The following is a 16,804-nucleotide window of genomic DNA, read 5'->3' as shown; positions in this document are numbered from 1 at the left end:
CTCCAAGACGGTTGTAATGAACAGAAAGAAACCTGTTAATGTTTAATAAAAAACAAACCCTGGCATGTGACTTAAAGGGATAGTTCACCCCAAAAATGAAAATTCTGTCATCATTTACTCACCCTCATGTCGTTCCAAACCCGTATGAGTTGCTTTCTTATGTTGAACACAAAATAAGATATTTTGAAGATTGCTGGTAATCAAACAGTTGGTGGTTGCCATTGACTTCCATAGTAGGAAAAAAAATACTATGGAAGTCAATGGCAACCACCAACTGTGATGACAGAATTTTCATTTTTTGGGTGAACTGTCCCTTTAAAAGACCCACCGTCGTCTGCTGTGACTTTTATTATGACACGCGTTTCTGCGCGTGTATTCGGTTGCTGCTGTGTTGTTCGCGTGAGTTGTTGTTGTAGAGCTATCAGGATGATATTTTGACCACATGCGTCAATTTGTCAAGACGTCAGTTCCCCTACAGGCGCTAGCTGGCTAAACGCCTAATAATTAATAATATAAATTTGCCCTATTACTGTGAGTATGGACGAATCTAACCGAGCCTCTTCTTATCTTGACGAGCCACCAAACAGTCGGCTGTTCCTCGTTACCAGTAAATCCATCACAGAGGAGATTATCAGGGAGCATTTCACCGCTTTCGGGGAGATTCAGGACATTTGGGTGGTGAAAGACAAGCAGACGAAAGAGTCGAAAGGAGTGTCGTTTGTGAAATTCGCCAAATCGTCGCAAGCCTGCACTGCGATGGAGGAGATGCACGGCAGATGCCTGGCCGAAGGAACCAAGCCGATAAAGGTGTTTATTTGAACGCAACGCCTGACTTGGTTCTCAGTGCTGGAGGTAACTACAGCGTTTCTTGCTTGTCTAGGTCTTCATCGCTCAGTCCAGGTCTTCTGGCAGTCACAGAGATGTGGAGGACGAGGAGCTCACCAGAATCTTTGTCATGATCCCAAAAGCCTTCACCGAGGAAGATTTAAAAGACACATTTAAGGTATTTTCTGATGGAAAAGCATGCGGATATGGAAACGTAAAATGTTTCCCTAAAATTAAAAGAAAATACGTTTTGTATAAAGGGGACGAAATGTATTTCTCGGACCAATATGTGATGTTTTTTCCCCTCAATAATAACAATAATATAATGTACTTCTATTAAAATGGCTCCTATATGTAAATACAGTTTGTATGTATTACACTTGAGGCATTTTCTGATGGAGCATATCTTAAAGGGGTCATATGATGCGATTTCAAGTTTTCCTTTCTCTTTGGAGTGTTACAAGCTGATTGTGCATAGATAAGATCCCTGAAGTTGCAAAGACTAAAGTCTCAAAACCAAAGAGAAAGGAGGGGGCTTTGTAGAAAACGAAGCGTTTGAGAGAGGCGGGGCATAGAGGACCTGCAATAATGTACAGTATTTGAAAAATAATGTGTTTTTTGAACATTAAAGCATGTCAACATATTCTGTTACACCAAATACACAAAATAATTATCTTTAAAAAAGCATCATATGACCCCTTTAAAAGGCGAATGTATAAAAACTCGACAAACTTTACCCCAAAATTAAAAGGAAATAAATCGAGAAAATGCATTAGTATAAATATGCAATAATAACAGTCAAATAATGTAATGTAATATAAACAAAATAGCTCACTTAGAAGAGAACATTTGAATGTTGCTGTAGTGGAGCTCTCAGAGCTTTCCCAAAATCCTTCACTGAGGAAGATTTCATTTGTTTATTTTTTAACTTGTAGATATTTCTGAGGGACAGCCTGAAAACACATTGCACTTCACCCCAAAAGTAAATGATGTGTGAAGTTGTATTTTGCAAAATGCAAAGCTATGTGTTTTTAGCACCAGTTTTTGCATTTATTATCAATAATAGAATCAATTGAGAGACTGTTCGATTAATTTCCCATGAAATAATGCATGGTCCTAAAAACAGGTTAAGCAAAACTTAATTTGTTATATAGTCTTTCATTTGATTTTTAGGTGAACTATGACTGTTACATTTTTTTTTGACGGGTTCTGTCTCTCTTTGCTGTCTTTTCCACAGGCATATGGAGATATAGAGTATGCTATTATTATAAGGAATAAGACCACAGGTGAAAGCAAAGGTCTGGGTTACGTGAGATTCCACAAACCTTCACAAGCCGCCAAAGCCATAGAAAACTGTGACAAGAGTAAGTGTGTCATTGTCCTTACTTTGTTGTTGTTTTCATGTGTATTTATAAGTATTAAGTATGAAGTTGTCTGTCTCTGCAGCTTTTAGAGCTATTTTAGCTGAGCCCAGAACCAAAAATGCATCAGCAGACAATGACTACGTCAGCAACCCCAGATCGGAGCACTCTGGTAATGATCCAGGCTCTAACTCGTACAGCTTTGGTAAGTGTCAAGCCACTTCAAGTTTGGTTTCCACCCATGCTTTTGTGTGCAGTTTTTGCATGCCTGAGGGTTCAGCTTGATCATGGTGTGGTTTCCTGCAGCACACGAGTCCAGCAGCTACGCCTCGGGGGACACGTGGAGCTCTGACGTCATCACGCGGTGCCTGCTGGTGTCGTCCCGGGTCGCGGTCACGCAGGAGCAGATCTGCGGTCTGTTTGACCTGATCCCGGGGATGGACTTCTGTGAGATGCTATTATTGACATGTCAAAGTCTAGACCCTGAATATAAGACGACCGCGTTTTTTCAGATGTATTTCCAAGAAAAAAACATCGTCTTATATTCAGGACAATACGGTATCACCAAATCTTGGATTCAGTTGGATTGAATCTTTTTTGGTTTTGTGTTTCTTTTTGGAACTGATTGGTCGTAGCCCTCGTAGATCTGAGCTTATGTAGATCAGTTTTTGAGTGAAAAAAGCATTATTTGTGGATTATTTTGGCAGTATTTTGGTGCATAAACTTGACCAATGAGGCCTACAGTTAAAGAGTTAAAAATATATATACAAAAGCCTGTGCTAATTGAAAGAAAACAAGTTGACAATAAGATTGAATCCAAGATTTGGTGATAATAATAAAGCATAATGAAAGATTAACAATCCAGGCTCTAACTCGTACAGCTTTGGTAAGTGTCAAGCCACTTCAAGTTTGGTTTCCACCCATGCTTTTGTGTGCAGTTTTTGCATGCCTGAGGGTTCAGCTTGATCATGGTGTGGTTTCCTGCAGCACACGAGTCCAGCAGCTACGCCTCGGGGGACACGTGGAGCTCTGACGTCATCACGCGGTGCCTGCTGGTGTCGTCCCGGGTCGCGGTCACGCAGGAGCAGATCTGCGGTCTGTTTGACCTGATCCCGGGGATGGACTTCTGTGAGATGCAGAGAGATCAATACGGCTTCAGCAAAGGTTATATACCACACACTCCTCTACAGTGTTATCGCTCTATGCACAACTTTACTAAACCGTTTCAAAGGGTCGTTTTCCCCAAATTCCATAAAATTCACCATAAAAATATTATATACGACATGTGAATTGTATACTACCGTTGAAAAATTTGGGCTCAGTTTTGTTTAAAATGAATTAATATTCTTACTCGTTGGGGATGCATTATATTGATAAACGGTAAAGACGTTTTTGCAGTCTTTCAAAATATTTCTGCTACAAATAAATGCTTTTTTGCACTTTCTAAGCAACCCTCTATACTGACCCATTGGCAAAAGAATTCACGTTAGCTAGTAAATCTCTTTATTTTACTCGTCAGCACTTTTTTCATCTACATGCAATGTATAGGTTTATATATATAAAAAATGGCTTGCAAATAAAGTGCTATATTACCGTATTGGCCCGAATATAAGACGACCCTGATTATAAGACGACCCCCCTTTTTCCAGATGTACCTTTTGGAAAAAGGCTTTTTAAAAACCAAATCTTGTTTTTTCTCAGTAAAACACATTTTGTGGATTATTTTGGCAGTATTTTGGTGCATAAACTTGACCAATGAGGTCTACAGTTAAAGAGTTAAAAATATATATACAAAAGCCTGTGCTAATTGAAAGAAAACAAGTTGACAATAAGATTGAATCCAAGATTTGGTGATAATAATAAAGCATAATGAAAGATTAACAATCAATGTTCAAAAGCCTGGGCATTTTTGCTCATAGAACATTGAAACCAATATTTGGTGGTAATATAGCATAATGAAAGATTTACAAGCAATTTTTGTAGGCTGGTCATTTTTGAGCAGGAACACCTGAAATAGTACAAAAAAACAACCTTTTATTTTTTTATATATACCCTGTGTGAGCAAAGTCGGTAGTTTTTACGACCGCGTTTTTTCAGATGTATTTCCAAGAAAAAAACATCGTCTTATATTCAGGACAATACGGTATCACCAAATCTTGGATTCAGTTGGATTGAATCTTTTTTGGTTTTGTGTTTCTTTTTGGAACTGATTGGTCGTAGCCCTCGTAGATCTGAGCTTATGTAGATCAGTTTTTGAGTGAAAAAAGCATTATTTGTGGATTATTTTGGCAGTATTTTGGTGCATAAACTTGACCAATGAGGTCTACAGTTAAAGAGTTAAAAATATATATACAAAAGCCTGTGCTAATTGAAAGAAAACAAGTTGACAATAAGATTGAATCCAAGATTTGGTGATAATAATAAAGCATAATGAAAGATTAACAATCAATGTTCAAAAGCCTGGGCATTTTTGCTCATAGAACATTGAAATAGTACAAAAAAACAACCTTTTATTTATTTATTTTTTTATATATACCCTGTGTGAGCAAAGTCGGTAGTTTTTAGTCCAGTGCGATTTCGAGAAAAAGGATATTGTCTTCATGTCAAAATGACTGGAACACAACATGAGGCTTAAGAAGATATTTCACTTCTTGTTTTACTCCATTTTTCACACTTTCCTCTACTAGCTGCAGCAGGATGCTTTGTTTTCAGCGAGACAGTCACGTCACTGCATACCCTCTATAGAGCGACTCGATCCACTCCCTGATTAATGTGCATTCTTTGCTGTCAAACGCTCATTCAGAGTTTTCCAGCGTGAACGCTCAAATGCGGTCAGAGGACACAACACGCAGCCAAAATACACATGGTTTCCCCTTAGCTTCTAACTCGATTCCTGGCAGCTGAAATCTAACCACTTATTAGTCAGTGGCTAATGACACATTTAGTCGCCTGGTGTAAAATTTGATCACACATGTGAGTGATTTACTCGCAAAGTAGTGGGTTGTAAAAATACTCCTGAAAAAATGTATAAGCATATTAGAATGATTTCTGAAGGATCATGTGACACTGAAGACTGGAGTAACGATGCTGAAAATTCAGCTTTGCATCACGGTAATAAATTCTATTTTAAAATATATTAAAATAGAAGTCAGTTATTTTCAATTGTAATAATATTTCGCAATACTACTGTTTTTTACTGTATTTTTGATCAAATAAATGCAGCCTTGGTGAGCATAAGAGAATTCGTTCAAAAGCATTAAAAAAATCTTACTGACCCCAAACTTTTGAACATAATTATATGTATTAAATCTATATTGAAGTTAAGTTTGTTCCTCAAACAAAGCTAGCATATGACTTCAGAATGACCGATGAAAGGGAGTCGTTTTAACGGCATGATCAAAAGGAGAAAATGAGTAAACTTTCAAATGTTAGCTCAGTGTTCTCCTTCATTTGACAGTATGTGTGTGCTCTACAGGTCAGGTGGTGGCGCGGTATAATAACCTGGGCTCTGCGGTTTATGCTAAAGAGAAGCTGAATGGGTTTGAGTATCCGCCTGGTAACCGTCTCTCGGTATCTTACATAGACGATGGGGAGGACAGGACGAGGTAGAGTCACCTTTACACTCAACTCATTCGGTCTCAAAATTATGTTTGTGCTTCTGGTGATGGGAAAGTGCATGCTGCTTCATTAAAAAAGCATTTTGATGCCACGGATCTTCAGTTAGCATTCACTTGTTATAATTATCTTGATGAATCCATCATTACTTAACCTGCCTCTTCTGTTACATAAGGGGTTGTGGGCAATATAGCCAAAAAACTTAAAAAATCTAGAAGAACTAGTGCCTTCTGGGGTATTTTAAACATGCTTTTATATTGATTGAACTATTATATTGTTAGAAACCGTTATAGCTGAACAATGTTAAATAGCTGTATGTATCCAAGTGCAGATTTTGTGTGTTGTGTTGTCTGTGCTCAGTCCTGTGGGGAAGATGGCGATGCAGCTTGTGGCCGCTCAGATGATGTCTATGGTGTGGAACAGCCCTTCTGGGGCACAGCTAATGAAGACTAGCGCGGTGGGTAATGTGTTCAACAACGAGAAATTTCTCAAGGTTTCTTAGTCATTTCTGCCAGGTCTCTAAATTAGTGATTTGTTCAGATTTGTTCTACTTTCGTGCTCCATGGAAGACAGAAAATCGTACAGTTTTGGAACAAAGAAGAATTTTCATTGTTGAGTGAACTATTCCTTTATAAGCCATAGTTATCGCATTTTTCTACATGCTGTTGTAGTTAAATGATCATCAGTGAAAACTCATATATGTCAAAAGTTTTGGTCAGTACTTTTTTTTTTTAAAGGAAGAAATTCTTTTATTCAGCAAGGATGCAAATTGATCAAAAGTTACAGTAAAGGCATAAATAAAGTTACAAAAACTATCTTTCGCCATCACAGGAATTAATTACATTTTAAGATATATTAAATCAAATCACAATTTTCACAAAAACTGTTGTTTTCAACACTGATAATAATGAGAAATGTTTCTTGAGCAGCAAATCAGCATAGCATGATTTCTGGAGGATCATATGACACTGAAGACTGGAGTAATGGAGAATTTGATCACAGGCATAATTAAATTTTACAATATAGAAAACAGTAACTTTAAATTGTAATAATATTTCACAGTATTACTTAGTTTGCTTGCATTTCTTTAATCAAAAATGCAGTCTTAGTGAGCTTAAGAGGTTACTTTCAAAAGTATTTAAAAAATCTTACCGACCCCAAACTTTCGAATGGTGGTGTACAGTTCGCTGCTTACTGATAGAAAAAATCCTTTTCATTATACAAAGTGATAGTTCACCCAAAAATTAACATAATTTACTTGCCCTCATCTGTCCTTTTTTTCTTCCATGGTACACATTTTTTACATATTTTAGCTATTAATATGGTTATTTTTGTGGGTCTTTTTGTCCAGTAAAATATGTTCTAGAGTAAGAATGTCCCTCAACCTAATACCACCTGCAAATGACTAGCAATAGCAAGAATCAAATTATGAGCTGTGTCTCATTTCACCTCCTTCACTATGTCAGGATCAGTATATTATGGACACTAGCAAGGGCCTTGATCCACTAAATTCTGGGACAGTGATGACTCAGTTTCCCGCAACATGATAATGTAGCGACACATTAAAACAACAGCGCTACCTTTTGGGTTGATTTCTGTTTGTCGTGCATCTTTGTTGTTAAAGAGCGCAGTGTTATTGATATACTATGTGCTCGTCCTCCATTTACATTGGCTTGATGTTGTTGGAGAATGTTGGTGATCAGAAGTCATCAAACTGATTATTGACAAGGGTTTGTTGTGTCCTGTGTTCCTGTAGGGCTATACAGCTCCCCCTGTACCTCAGAAAGCACGTGTGCAGACAGATGTAGCTCTGCCTCCTCAGAAGAAACTGGTGGCGTCTGACAGCGTGGTGAAGGAGAGGCTGTTTGTCATCTTTAACCCCTCACCTCTGCCTGTGGATGTGCTGGAGGACGTGTTCTGGTGTGTGTTTGTCTTCATGATTGATTTACACACTGCCTCTGATAGTGTTGGACCGTTGTAGTGTACTGTGTCTGAGTGAATGTATATACTTTCCTTAAGTGTTTTTCCAACATGACAGTCTTGAGTTATATATATACATCCACACACACGGTCAAAGGTTTGGCAGAATTATGATTTTTTTTTGTTTTGGTTATGTTTCAATGTAATTTTTTTAGTGTTGTTAACTTGTTAATGTCTCTTATGTGCACCAAGGCTGCATTTATTCAAAAAAAATACAGTAAAACTGTTGTGAACATATTGTGAAAACTGTATGTGAAGTATTATAACCATTTAAAAGAACAGTTTTCTATTATAATACATTAAAAAATTTAATTAATTCCTGTGATCAAAGCTGATCGAAGTTTTCAGAGTCACATGATTCTTCAGAAATCATTATAATATGCTGATTTGCTGCTCAAGAATCATTTATTATCATTATCAATGTTGAAAACAGTTGTGCTGCTTCAATTTTTTTTGTGTGGAAATTGTGATACATTTACAGGATTACTTGGAAAAATAGGAAGTTCAAAAGAACAGATTTATTTGAAATGGAAACCTTTTGTAACATTATAAATGTTTTTACTGTCATGTTTGATGATAAAAACTCTATCTTACATTTAAACTCTAACTTACAATAAATCTATTGAATGGTAGAATATCACAGCTTCCACCAAAATATTAAGTTTTCGACATTGACAATAATTTGGAATTATTTCTGTGCCACTAAAGACTGGAGTAAAGCTGCTAAAAATTCAGCTTTGCATCACTGGAATAAGTTACATTTTAAAATATATATTTCATAGATATTAACATAGATAAGTTTTAGATTGTAATAATTTCACATTTTACTGTATTGTTGCTTTTACTGTATTATCAAATAAATGCAGCCTTGGTGAGCATAAGACACTTTTATCAGGAACAATAAAAAAAATTATAAATATTCCAAACTGTTGATCAGTAGTATATTTGAAATTACAGTATGTATGTATCACAATCCTTCCTCGTTTCATAAATTGCAGTAGATTTTTTTTTTTTTAAGAGTTAAGATAAGTTTGATTCATTTACTTCATTCATTTGTGTCATTGCCCAAATGGTTTACGAACAGACCTGCTTTTCTGGTGTGTGTGTGTGTGTGTGGTGTGTGTGTTTTCTCCATGCAGTCGTTTTGGTTCCCTGATGGAGGTTTACTTGGTTCCAGGCCGGAATGTGGGATATATAAAATATGCAGACCGCAAACCTGCTCACGACGCCATAGCTCTGCTGCACGGTAAAGTGATTAACGGCATCAAGATGAAGGTCATGCTGGCAGACCCACCGAAAGAGGAATCACACAAACGCCAGAGAACTTACTGACCTTTGACCTTACGACAGACTCGGGTAAGTAAGCTCAGTAGGTAAAACAAACTATTCACATATTTTTGAATCCACCACAACATTCTGTTATTTCTGCTATGAGTACAAGAATAAAGAAAATCCAAAAACAATGTGAAAGTCATGACAGAATCTAGATAATTTGTTGTCGAGTGTGAACTTGCTCCAGAATAAGTCGATGACTTGAGACGTGATGTAGCATTGACAGCTGAACTGGCCGCTCATATACTGCCTGAGACACAATCCTTCTTAGAAATGTCTCTTTTGGACTACTTACATGAAAGGATTTGTTTGTCTTTCTATACCAGTCAGACAACATAATGTCACGCCAGTCAAACAGAACCAATTATTCAAACAATGCATGCAATGCTTTTAACATCATATCTGTCTTCTACCATTGATTTGAGGTCATAAAATTATTCTGTGGCATTTGTAATCATTTTTATGATTTTTGTTAAGAAGTGCAGCGTGTAATTTCACTGGCACTAGTGGCAGAAAATGGAAATAAACTTGTTCTTTCAGCAGCCTGACAGATTTTTTCAAACGTTTACGAAAGAAGTCTCCTGTGCTCAGCAAGGCTACACTTATTTGATCAATAATACTCTAAAAACAATATTATATTAGCTTAACAATTTAAAGTAACTGTGTTCTATTTTCATGTTTTAAATAGGGCTGTCAGTTTAATGTGGTAACTTAATTAGTTGTGAAAAAATAACGCGATTAAAATATTTTAACGCACTGGCCCCGCCCCCAGACCTGTACGTCATCTTACATTTCATACAGTTGACTGTTGACAAATATGATGCAGGACAACAACTCCATAAATGCAGTTATGCCCTAAAATTCTAGATATTGGGGCAAATATGCTCCTGTATTAGTTTTTGTCTCACATGATAAGCGATATCACACGAGCAGCGAGAGCAGTATCACACAAGTGCTGTTTCTGTCCTGAATATAACGAGCGCAAATGTGATTTTATAACAGTTCAGTAAATAAGAAGTTAATATTGTTATATTTTAAACACAATATTGTTTAGTTTTTGAATAAATCCGTGTTTTGAACGAATCGAGTGAATCAAAGATTCGAGAGTCGTTTATTGAATTATGAATGAATCAGCCGTTCTAATGAATGAATGACTCATAGACATTTACCGCCACCTGCTGGCAGTTTTAGTTTCTTATTTAGAGTATTATTTCATTTAAAAAAAGGGGGAAAAACTTTATAAGGGATAGTTCTCCCCCAAAATTTTAAATTACGTCATCATTTACTCAAACCTGAATTTTGTGGAACATAAAAGAAGGTGTTTTGAAGACTGTTGGTAACAAAGCTGTTTTGGTTACCAATGACTTTCATTGAATGAACGTTGCAATGGAAATGTTTCTCAAATTATCTTCTTTTATGTTCCATAGTTTATGTTGGGCCGTTGTAGCCTAAACGTTTGTGTAATCAATTTTATGTTGAATCAAATAAATTATTTATTTTTAAACACAAAAATAGTTTTAAATAACATTTTGGGGATATTTTCACAGCCAAATGTAATTTGCGATTAATTAGATTAGTTAATCGACACATCAAAAAAAAAAAAAAAAAAATTTGTATCGACTGACAGCCTTAGTTTTAAAATGTAATTTATTCTTGTGATGGCAAAGCTGATTTTCAGCCTTCAGAAACTGTTTAGTCACTTTTCCTCAGTTGCTCTAATCGCAGTGGTTCCCAACACTGGTCCTGGAGGCACCCCAACACTGCATGTTTTGCATGCCTCCTTAATCAAACACACCTGATTCAGGGCATCAGATCATTAGTAGAGACTCCATGGCCTGAAATTGGTGTGTCAGAGAAAGGAGACATGCAAAATGTGCAGTGTTGGGGTGCCTCCAGAACCAGGGTTGGGAACCACTGCTCTAATGCAACAAAATGAAGAGTACAGGATGCGCATTAGGAGTGTAACTGAGCGTTGTGTATTTGATCATATTCATGTGCTGCCACAGAGAATTATGGGATGTTTCTTTATAGCCGTCATCCCGTAAACTGGCTAAATAAATAGTGTTTAAGTTTTGTAGTAAAGTTAGTCTTCATCAAAAACACAACAATTATGTACAAAATAATTGTGTAAAAATTCACAATTAAAACAATTATGGTCAATATCAATAGGCTTCTTCCATAGGTGCATCTCAAATCGTGTAATTAGGCACTATTCTATGATGTTTTGTAGCATAAACAATGCGAGTAGTGTGTTCACACTGAATATTCCAGAAAGAAAAAGTGTGCTTTAAATACCCGGATGATGCACTTAAATAACCGAAAAAATGTTGTGTGGAATGTTGAACACTTCATGTGTCATTAAGTGCTGCTTCATGCCATTACTGACAGCGGACAATAGAACCATTGTTTAAATCAAAGGTGTCAAACTCAGTTCCTGGAGGGCCACAGCTCTGCAGAGTTTAGTTCAACCCTGCTCCAACACACAAACCATGTCGTTTTCAAATAAGCCTGAAGGACCTGATTAGCTGGATCAGGTGTGTTTAACTAGGGTTGAAGCTAAACTCTGCAGGGCTGTGGCCCTTCAGGAATTGAGTTTGACACCCCTGGTTTAAACTATACATTTTGGCAAAGTTTGGCTAATGTGGCTGCAACATTATTCTGAAATATGATAGAATACTGTAGTAAAGTTGGTCGCAAATTTCTTTTAATGCCAACTTTAGGTTATGAGGTTAAGACCTAAATGGACCCATCATTCAAAAGAATTTTGAGCAGTTTCTCAAGATTGTGGACTTGCATAACTGTGACTATGCTGTGTTTGTTCTTACAGAGGTTTAGATGACATGACGCATGACCCCGACATGACAGGACGGCTATTTATGATGGCACGACCTCATGTCGACGGACACTGACTGCCATACTGCCGTTTCAGTTCTTTAAAAAGTGTTTTTACTTTCTCTCTTTTTTTCTTGTTTACTGTTAGCCAGCTGCCAGCAATTGAGACACTCGAACACTTAATATTTTCAGCTTATTTAATTCCATTGACAAATTGTAGGGACTTCTTTTGTGTTCTGCAAAGGTTTGGATCGACGAAAGTTTGAGTAAATGATGACCGAATCGTTACATGTGAACGATCCCAGTTAACAAAGGTGACAGACAAAGAGTTTGAGCTCGTGCATGGCCTCTGTATGCATCTGATGTGTATGGAATGAGCAAATAAAAAGAGTTTGACAAATGAAGCTTGTCTTACATAGCCTGTTTATTTCTTATTGATCGTTAATTACTGGTGCTCTGTCAGCGTTTGAGCGTTTTTCTATTACTATGTAATCTATTATTTATCACTAAAACAAGAAGTGATAGTTTTGTCAAATGCAGTCAAGTCATAATGGTATAACCAACATGCAGGAAGTCATTTTATTGTCATGTGACAGAAAGGCCATAATGGTAGACCCACAATAAGTCTCTTAAAATATATATTATCATTACAATCAAAAATATCATATAAATATCATATGTCAAATTAGTTCAGGTTGTCAACTTTTCAGTGGTATGACCCCAAAAAATTATGAACAAATGAAAAGGTGGCAATATATTTTTTAAGGACTAAAGAAAATATACTATTTATAAAAAATAAAATAAATGAACATAATCCAAGAAATATTTTTTAAATTTAGATTTTAAAAATACCCCCTTGAATGTCTATATTTATCATTATTCCCTTATATATGAATTAATTTTAAAGCACTGCACACATCTGAACCAAAAGCGTGTGGATTTTCATCAGAGATGGCAGAAGTACACACATCCTTTACTCAAGTAGAAGTACAGATATACTCATGTTTAAAATGACTGGTAAAAGTAGAAGTACTGACTACACTTTTTTTCTTTACTCAAGTTAAAGTAAAGAATGTATGGGCTCTGACATGTACTTATAAGTAAAAAGTAGCCATTACCTGTTTTAGTGTCACTCTGGTAACTCGACCTCACATCATACATTACAGTTTTTTTAAATTGCTTAGACACTAAAAGTGATACTTGAGGCCCACTCAGTGAAACCATTCACTCGTATACCTAATCTTTAGACCATGTCTGCAAAACTACAAGCACATTACATACTTTAAACTCAGGTTGATATTGTCAAACAAACTTTTTGCAAAACTAAACACAGTTCTCTACATTACACACAACATTCGAAACTAACAGCTTTTTTGTTTTATTTGGGATTTACTGCCATTTTAATGCCACACTCATTTACTGATGACCTACACACGGATACGCTGTTTTCGTTCAAATCAAAGTGTAAATAAATGTAGAACGACATGGGGGTAAGTGATTAATGACAAAAACGGATACGTTTTCTACATTTATTTACGCTTTGATTTGAACGAAAACAGCGTATCCGTGTGGTGCGGCTGACACATACAAGTAGAACAGCATACGCAGTTTACGTCCAGCGGATACTCGCCAAAATGGCCCTTACGGTGACGAATTGTTGAATAAAGTCGTTATTTTTTTGATTTTTTTTTGCATACAAAAAGTATTCTCGTCGCTTTATAAAATTCAGATTGAACCACTGATGGCAGATGGACTATTTTGACGATGTCTTTCATATTTTTCTGGACCTTGACAGTGTTATTTACTTGGCAGTCAATGGGACAGTCACAAGCCTCCTGGTTTTCATCCAAAATATCTTAAATTGTGTTCCGAAGACGAACGAAGCTTTTACGGTTTTGGAACGACATGGGGATAAGTGATTAATGACAAAATTTTTATTTTGGGGTGGAGTAACCCTTTGAGTCCCTCCATTGGGACTTTTTCATCGCTGGAAAAAAACGTCTTCATCTTCTGAGGAATGTGAGGCATTACCTTTATACACTTCCATTTGCTGTTTCAGGTGGCTTTTGATGTAGTCTAGACCAGTGGTTCCCAACCCTGGTCCTGGAGGCACCCCAACACTGCATGTTTTGCATGTCTCCTTAATCAAACACACCTGATTCAGGTCATCAGCTCATTAGTAGAGACTCCATGGCCTGAAATTGGTGTGTCAGAGAAAGGAGACATGCAAAATGTGCAGTGCTGGGGTGCCTCCAGGACCAGGGTTGGGAACCACTGGTCTAGACCTATGGAATACAAAACCAAATAATGATTTTTTTAATGCCAAGATGGTTATATAAAATGATTTTTTGTGAATTGCCCAAAACAATTGGTCAATATGCTACCAAAATTATTTAAAAATGCCAAAATGTCCTCTGTTATCTTCAGTAGTAAAGCATAAAGCAAACTGTTCAAAACTTACCAAGTTTTAGGACACATCCGTCACTTGTCCAGCACGTCTTGAATTTGGGGAGTAGAATTGCAGCAGCGATTAGCTCTGGATCAACGAGACTTCTGATGATCTTTTCAGAGCAGCTGAAGTGAGCTGGGTATGTATCTCTCCATGTGAGTGGCATGTTTTCTCTAGAAGTGACGACTACCTTCAAGAAACAGACAGACACACATGACATAGAAAAGTAAATCAACTACCAGAATTACGTTACAGTTCCTTAAAAATAAACATTACGCACCCAGAGGTGATACAGATTATGGTCTTCTGATGGTAAATTAAGTTTATTTAAATTACATTTATTTTCCAATGGAAATGAGAGCTAGCTAAGCTTGCAAATATATCTAGTTAGTAAGTTAACTAACGTTCACTAATTAACTAAGTAAAGTTAGCAAACACATGTGCTGCACTATAGTTAATGTAATAGCAAAATGTAACATAGAAAATAGACTATTATTACTGAAAGCATTGAATTGGCTCATGACAAGAAAGAGATAACAATAAAACATGTAATTTACCTGTATGTGCTTTCTCAAATGCGACGGCGAATTCTTGAAAGCCAGCACTCCGTGTTTTTTAGGTTGACAATTCACAGCACATTCGCCAGGAATCCTTCTCGATGCCGACAGTTTCAAATTTGTGGTGTCGTCTGCCGCTCGTCTGAGGAACCACACTCAGTCTTGAGTTTTGATGCCCGAAGATACATTTTATTACATCATCAATGAGAATAAAACGGAGATGCTCTCTGCAGCAAAACATCTCCAGAATGATCATCTTGTCTTCTTTTTATACAGTTCTGACTTTAAGGCGTTTTCCATACATAGAATGGTTCCTTTGTGCATACAGTTCGATATTTCCCTAGAGAAGGGGTTCTTGTTATGGTAAAGAAAGAAGGCCCCCACTTATGTTTCCCAGATGTTTCTAATCTTATGGCCTGTCTACTTTAGTCACGTAGGCCTGTTTTTACACACAGGCATATGGGATTATAATGGAAGTATAACTGGATATATTAATGGCTAGATTCGCCTTGATTATACTTGATTAATTCCTATTTGGATTAATAAAAATCTTCTACAACATCTCCCTCATATATGGCCAAGGGTGATCAGGAATGTCTCTGTTCTCAGTCATGTTTCCATCACTGACTCCCTCTGTCTCATCGTCCACGTTAGCCATTCTTGTTGCCTTCTGCCTTGCTCGTTGTTAGCTTCATAATCTAGCCTATGTTTAGGGTGCGTGATAGCCAGGAAAACGCCAATGATAGGTTGAAAAAGCCGCACAATGACAAAATATAGACTGATTGGTTGAAAAAGGCCACCAATATCGATCATGCCACCAAACAGATTAAAACTAAAGTAACGAGCCTGGTTTAAAAATGTAAAAAAATAAAATAAAAAAAAAGTACAGATATTTGTGTAAAAAATGTAATGAGTAACAGTAAAAAGTTGTCAGAAAAATAAACAGTGAAGTAAAGTATTGATACCAGAAAAATCTACTTAAGTACAGTAACATTACTTCCCAACTTTCATATAGACATACTCATACTTTCATACTTGATTTTCATATAGTAATGTGGAAATGGGCTAAAGTCATACCTTATTTTTGAAGTACTGCCTAGCATAGCTCTTCACCTGTAGAACTGTCCTAGTGCCGATTAGTTTGGCAATCTTTGTCCACCTGCGGCCAAACTGCACCTAGAAAACAAAATACAATTTAATTCCTTTTATGAGAAAGAGAGAGCACTGTTTCCTTTGTCTTCAGAAATCATACCACCCTTCTCCTTTTCAACCCAACGAGTTTGTGCTCCAGAACCCTTCACCCAATGTCTTGAATTACTGTACCCTAAACCTACCCCTTACAGAAAACCTGTTTGCATTGTTACACTTTCAGATAAACATCATTTACTATTTTTAATCATTTTTTCCCTTGTGGGGACTGCAGGCCAGTCTCCACAATGTCAAAAATTTCAGGTTTTACTATCCTTGTGGGGACATTTGGTCCTCACAATGTAGCATAAACAAGTACACACACACAACCATTCAAAAAAAAATTTCTCGTGTTCACAAAGGCTATTTGATCAAAAATACAGCAAAACATTTATACTGCGAAATATTATTAGAATTTAAAATAACAGTTTTATATATTAGAATTTAATTTATTCCTGTGACAGCAGAGCTGAATTTTCACCATTTGCTTAAAGCTGCAATCCATAACTTTTTTTGGTTAAAAATGATCCGAAATCAATATTTGAGCAAGTTCATAACCAGCCAGTGTTCAAAACTATCGCCTTACTTTAGCCCGATTCACAGCGGTTAGCTTATAATAATGTTTTCTAATTTGAGTGGTACGGGTAGGTTTTCGCGGGAAATTC

General features: G+C 36.7%; 1 protein-coding gene across 3 annotated transcripts; it reads left to right on the top strand.

The window, feature by feature from the left end:
- The first annotated feature begins 362 nt into the window (after positions 1–362).
- LOC107716918 (RNA-binding protein 45-like) lies at positions 363–12,338 on the top strand. 3 transcript variants are annotated; one of them, XM_016523538.1, is made up of 11 exons: positions 363–807; positions 881–1,003; positions 2,063–2,189; positions 2,272–2,391; positions 2,493–2,638; positions 3,320–3,350; positions 5,662–5,791; positions 6,162–6,258; positions 7,558–7,721; positions 8,921–9,131; positions 11,935–12,338. In XM_016523538.1, exons 1-10 carry the CDS (start codon positions 538–540, stop codon positions 9,111–9,113), a joined length of 1,401 nt encoding a protein of 466 aa, XP_016379024.1. In that variant the 5' UTR covers positions 363–537; the 3' UTR covers positions 9,114–9,131; positions 11,935–12,338. The 3 variants fall into 3 exon arrangements, with proteins under 3 accessions (XP_016379024.1, XP_016379023.1, XP_016379025.1); XM_016523537.1 differs by having other exon boundaries at positions 8,921–9,137; positions 11,941–12,338; XM_016523539.1 differs by lacking the exon at positions 2,493–2,638 and having other exon boundaries at positions 3,174–3,350; positions 8,921–9,137; positions 11,941–12,338.
- Positions 12,339–16,804: the final 4,466 nt, after the last annotated feature.

The sequence above is a fragment of the Sinocyclocheilus rhinocerous genome, unplaced genomic scaffold (genome assembly GCF_001515625.1).
Source record: "Sinocyclocheilus rhinocerous isolate Xijiao unplaced genomic scaffold, SAMN03320098_v1.1 scaffold1171, whole genome shotgun sequence".
NCBI classification, from domain to species: Eukaryota; Metazoa; Chordata; class Actinopteri; order Cypriniformes; family Cyprinidae; genus Sinocyclocheilus; species Sinocyclocheilus rhinocerous.
This window is presented reverse-complemented; position numbering and strand designations above follow the sequence as displayed.

Excerpts from the sequence above, each read along its gene's own strand:
- LOC107716918 (XM_016523539.1), top strand. The coding sequence starts at position 538 with ATGGACGAATCTAACCGAGCCTCTTCTTATCTTGACGAGCCACCAAAC. Across the intron at positions 3,351-5,661 it reads TCAATACGGCTTCAGCAAAG|GTCAGGTGGTGGCGCGGTAT; the intron begins GTTATATACCAC and ends TGTGCTCTACAG. Across the intron at positions 6,259-7,557 it reads AGCTAATGAAGACTAGCGCG|GGCTATACAGCTCCCCCTGT; the intron begins GTGGGTAATGTG and ends GTGTTCCTGTAG.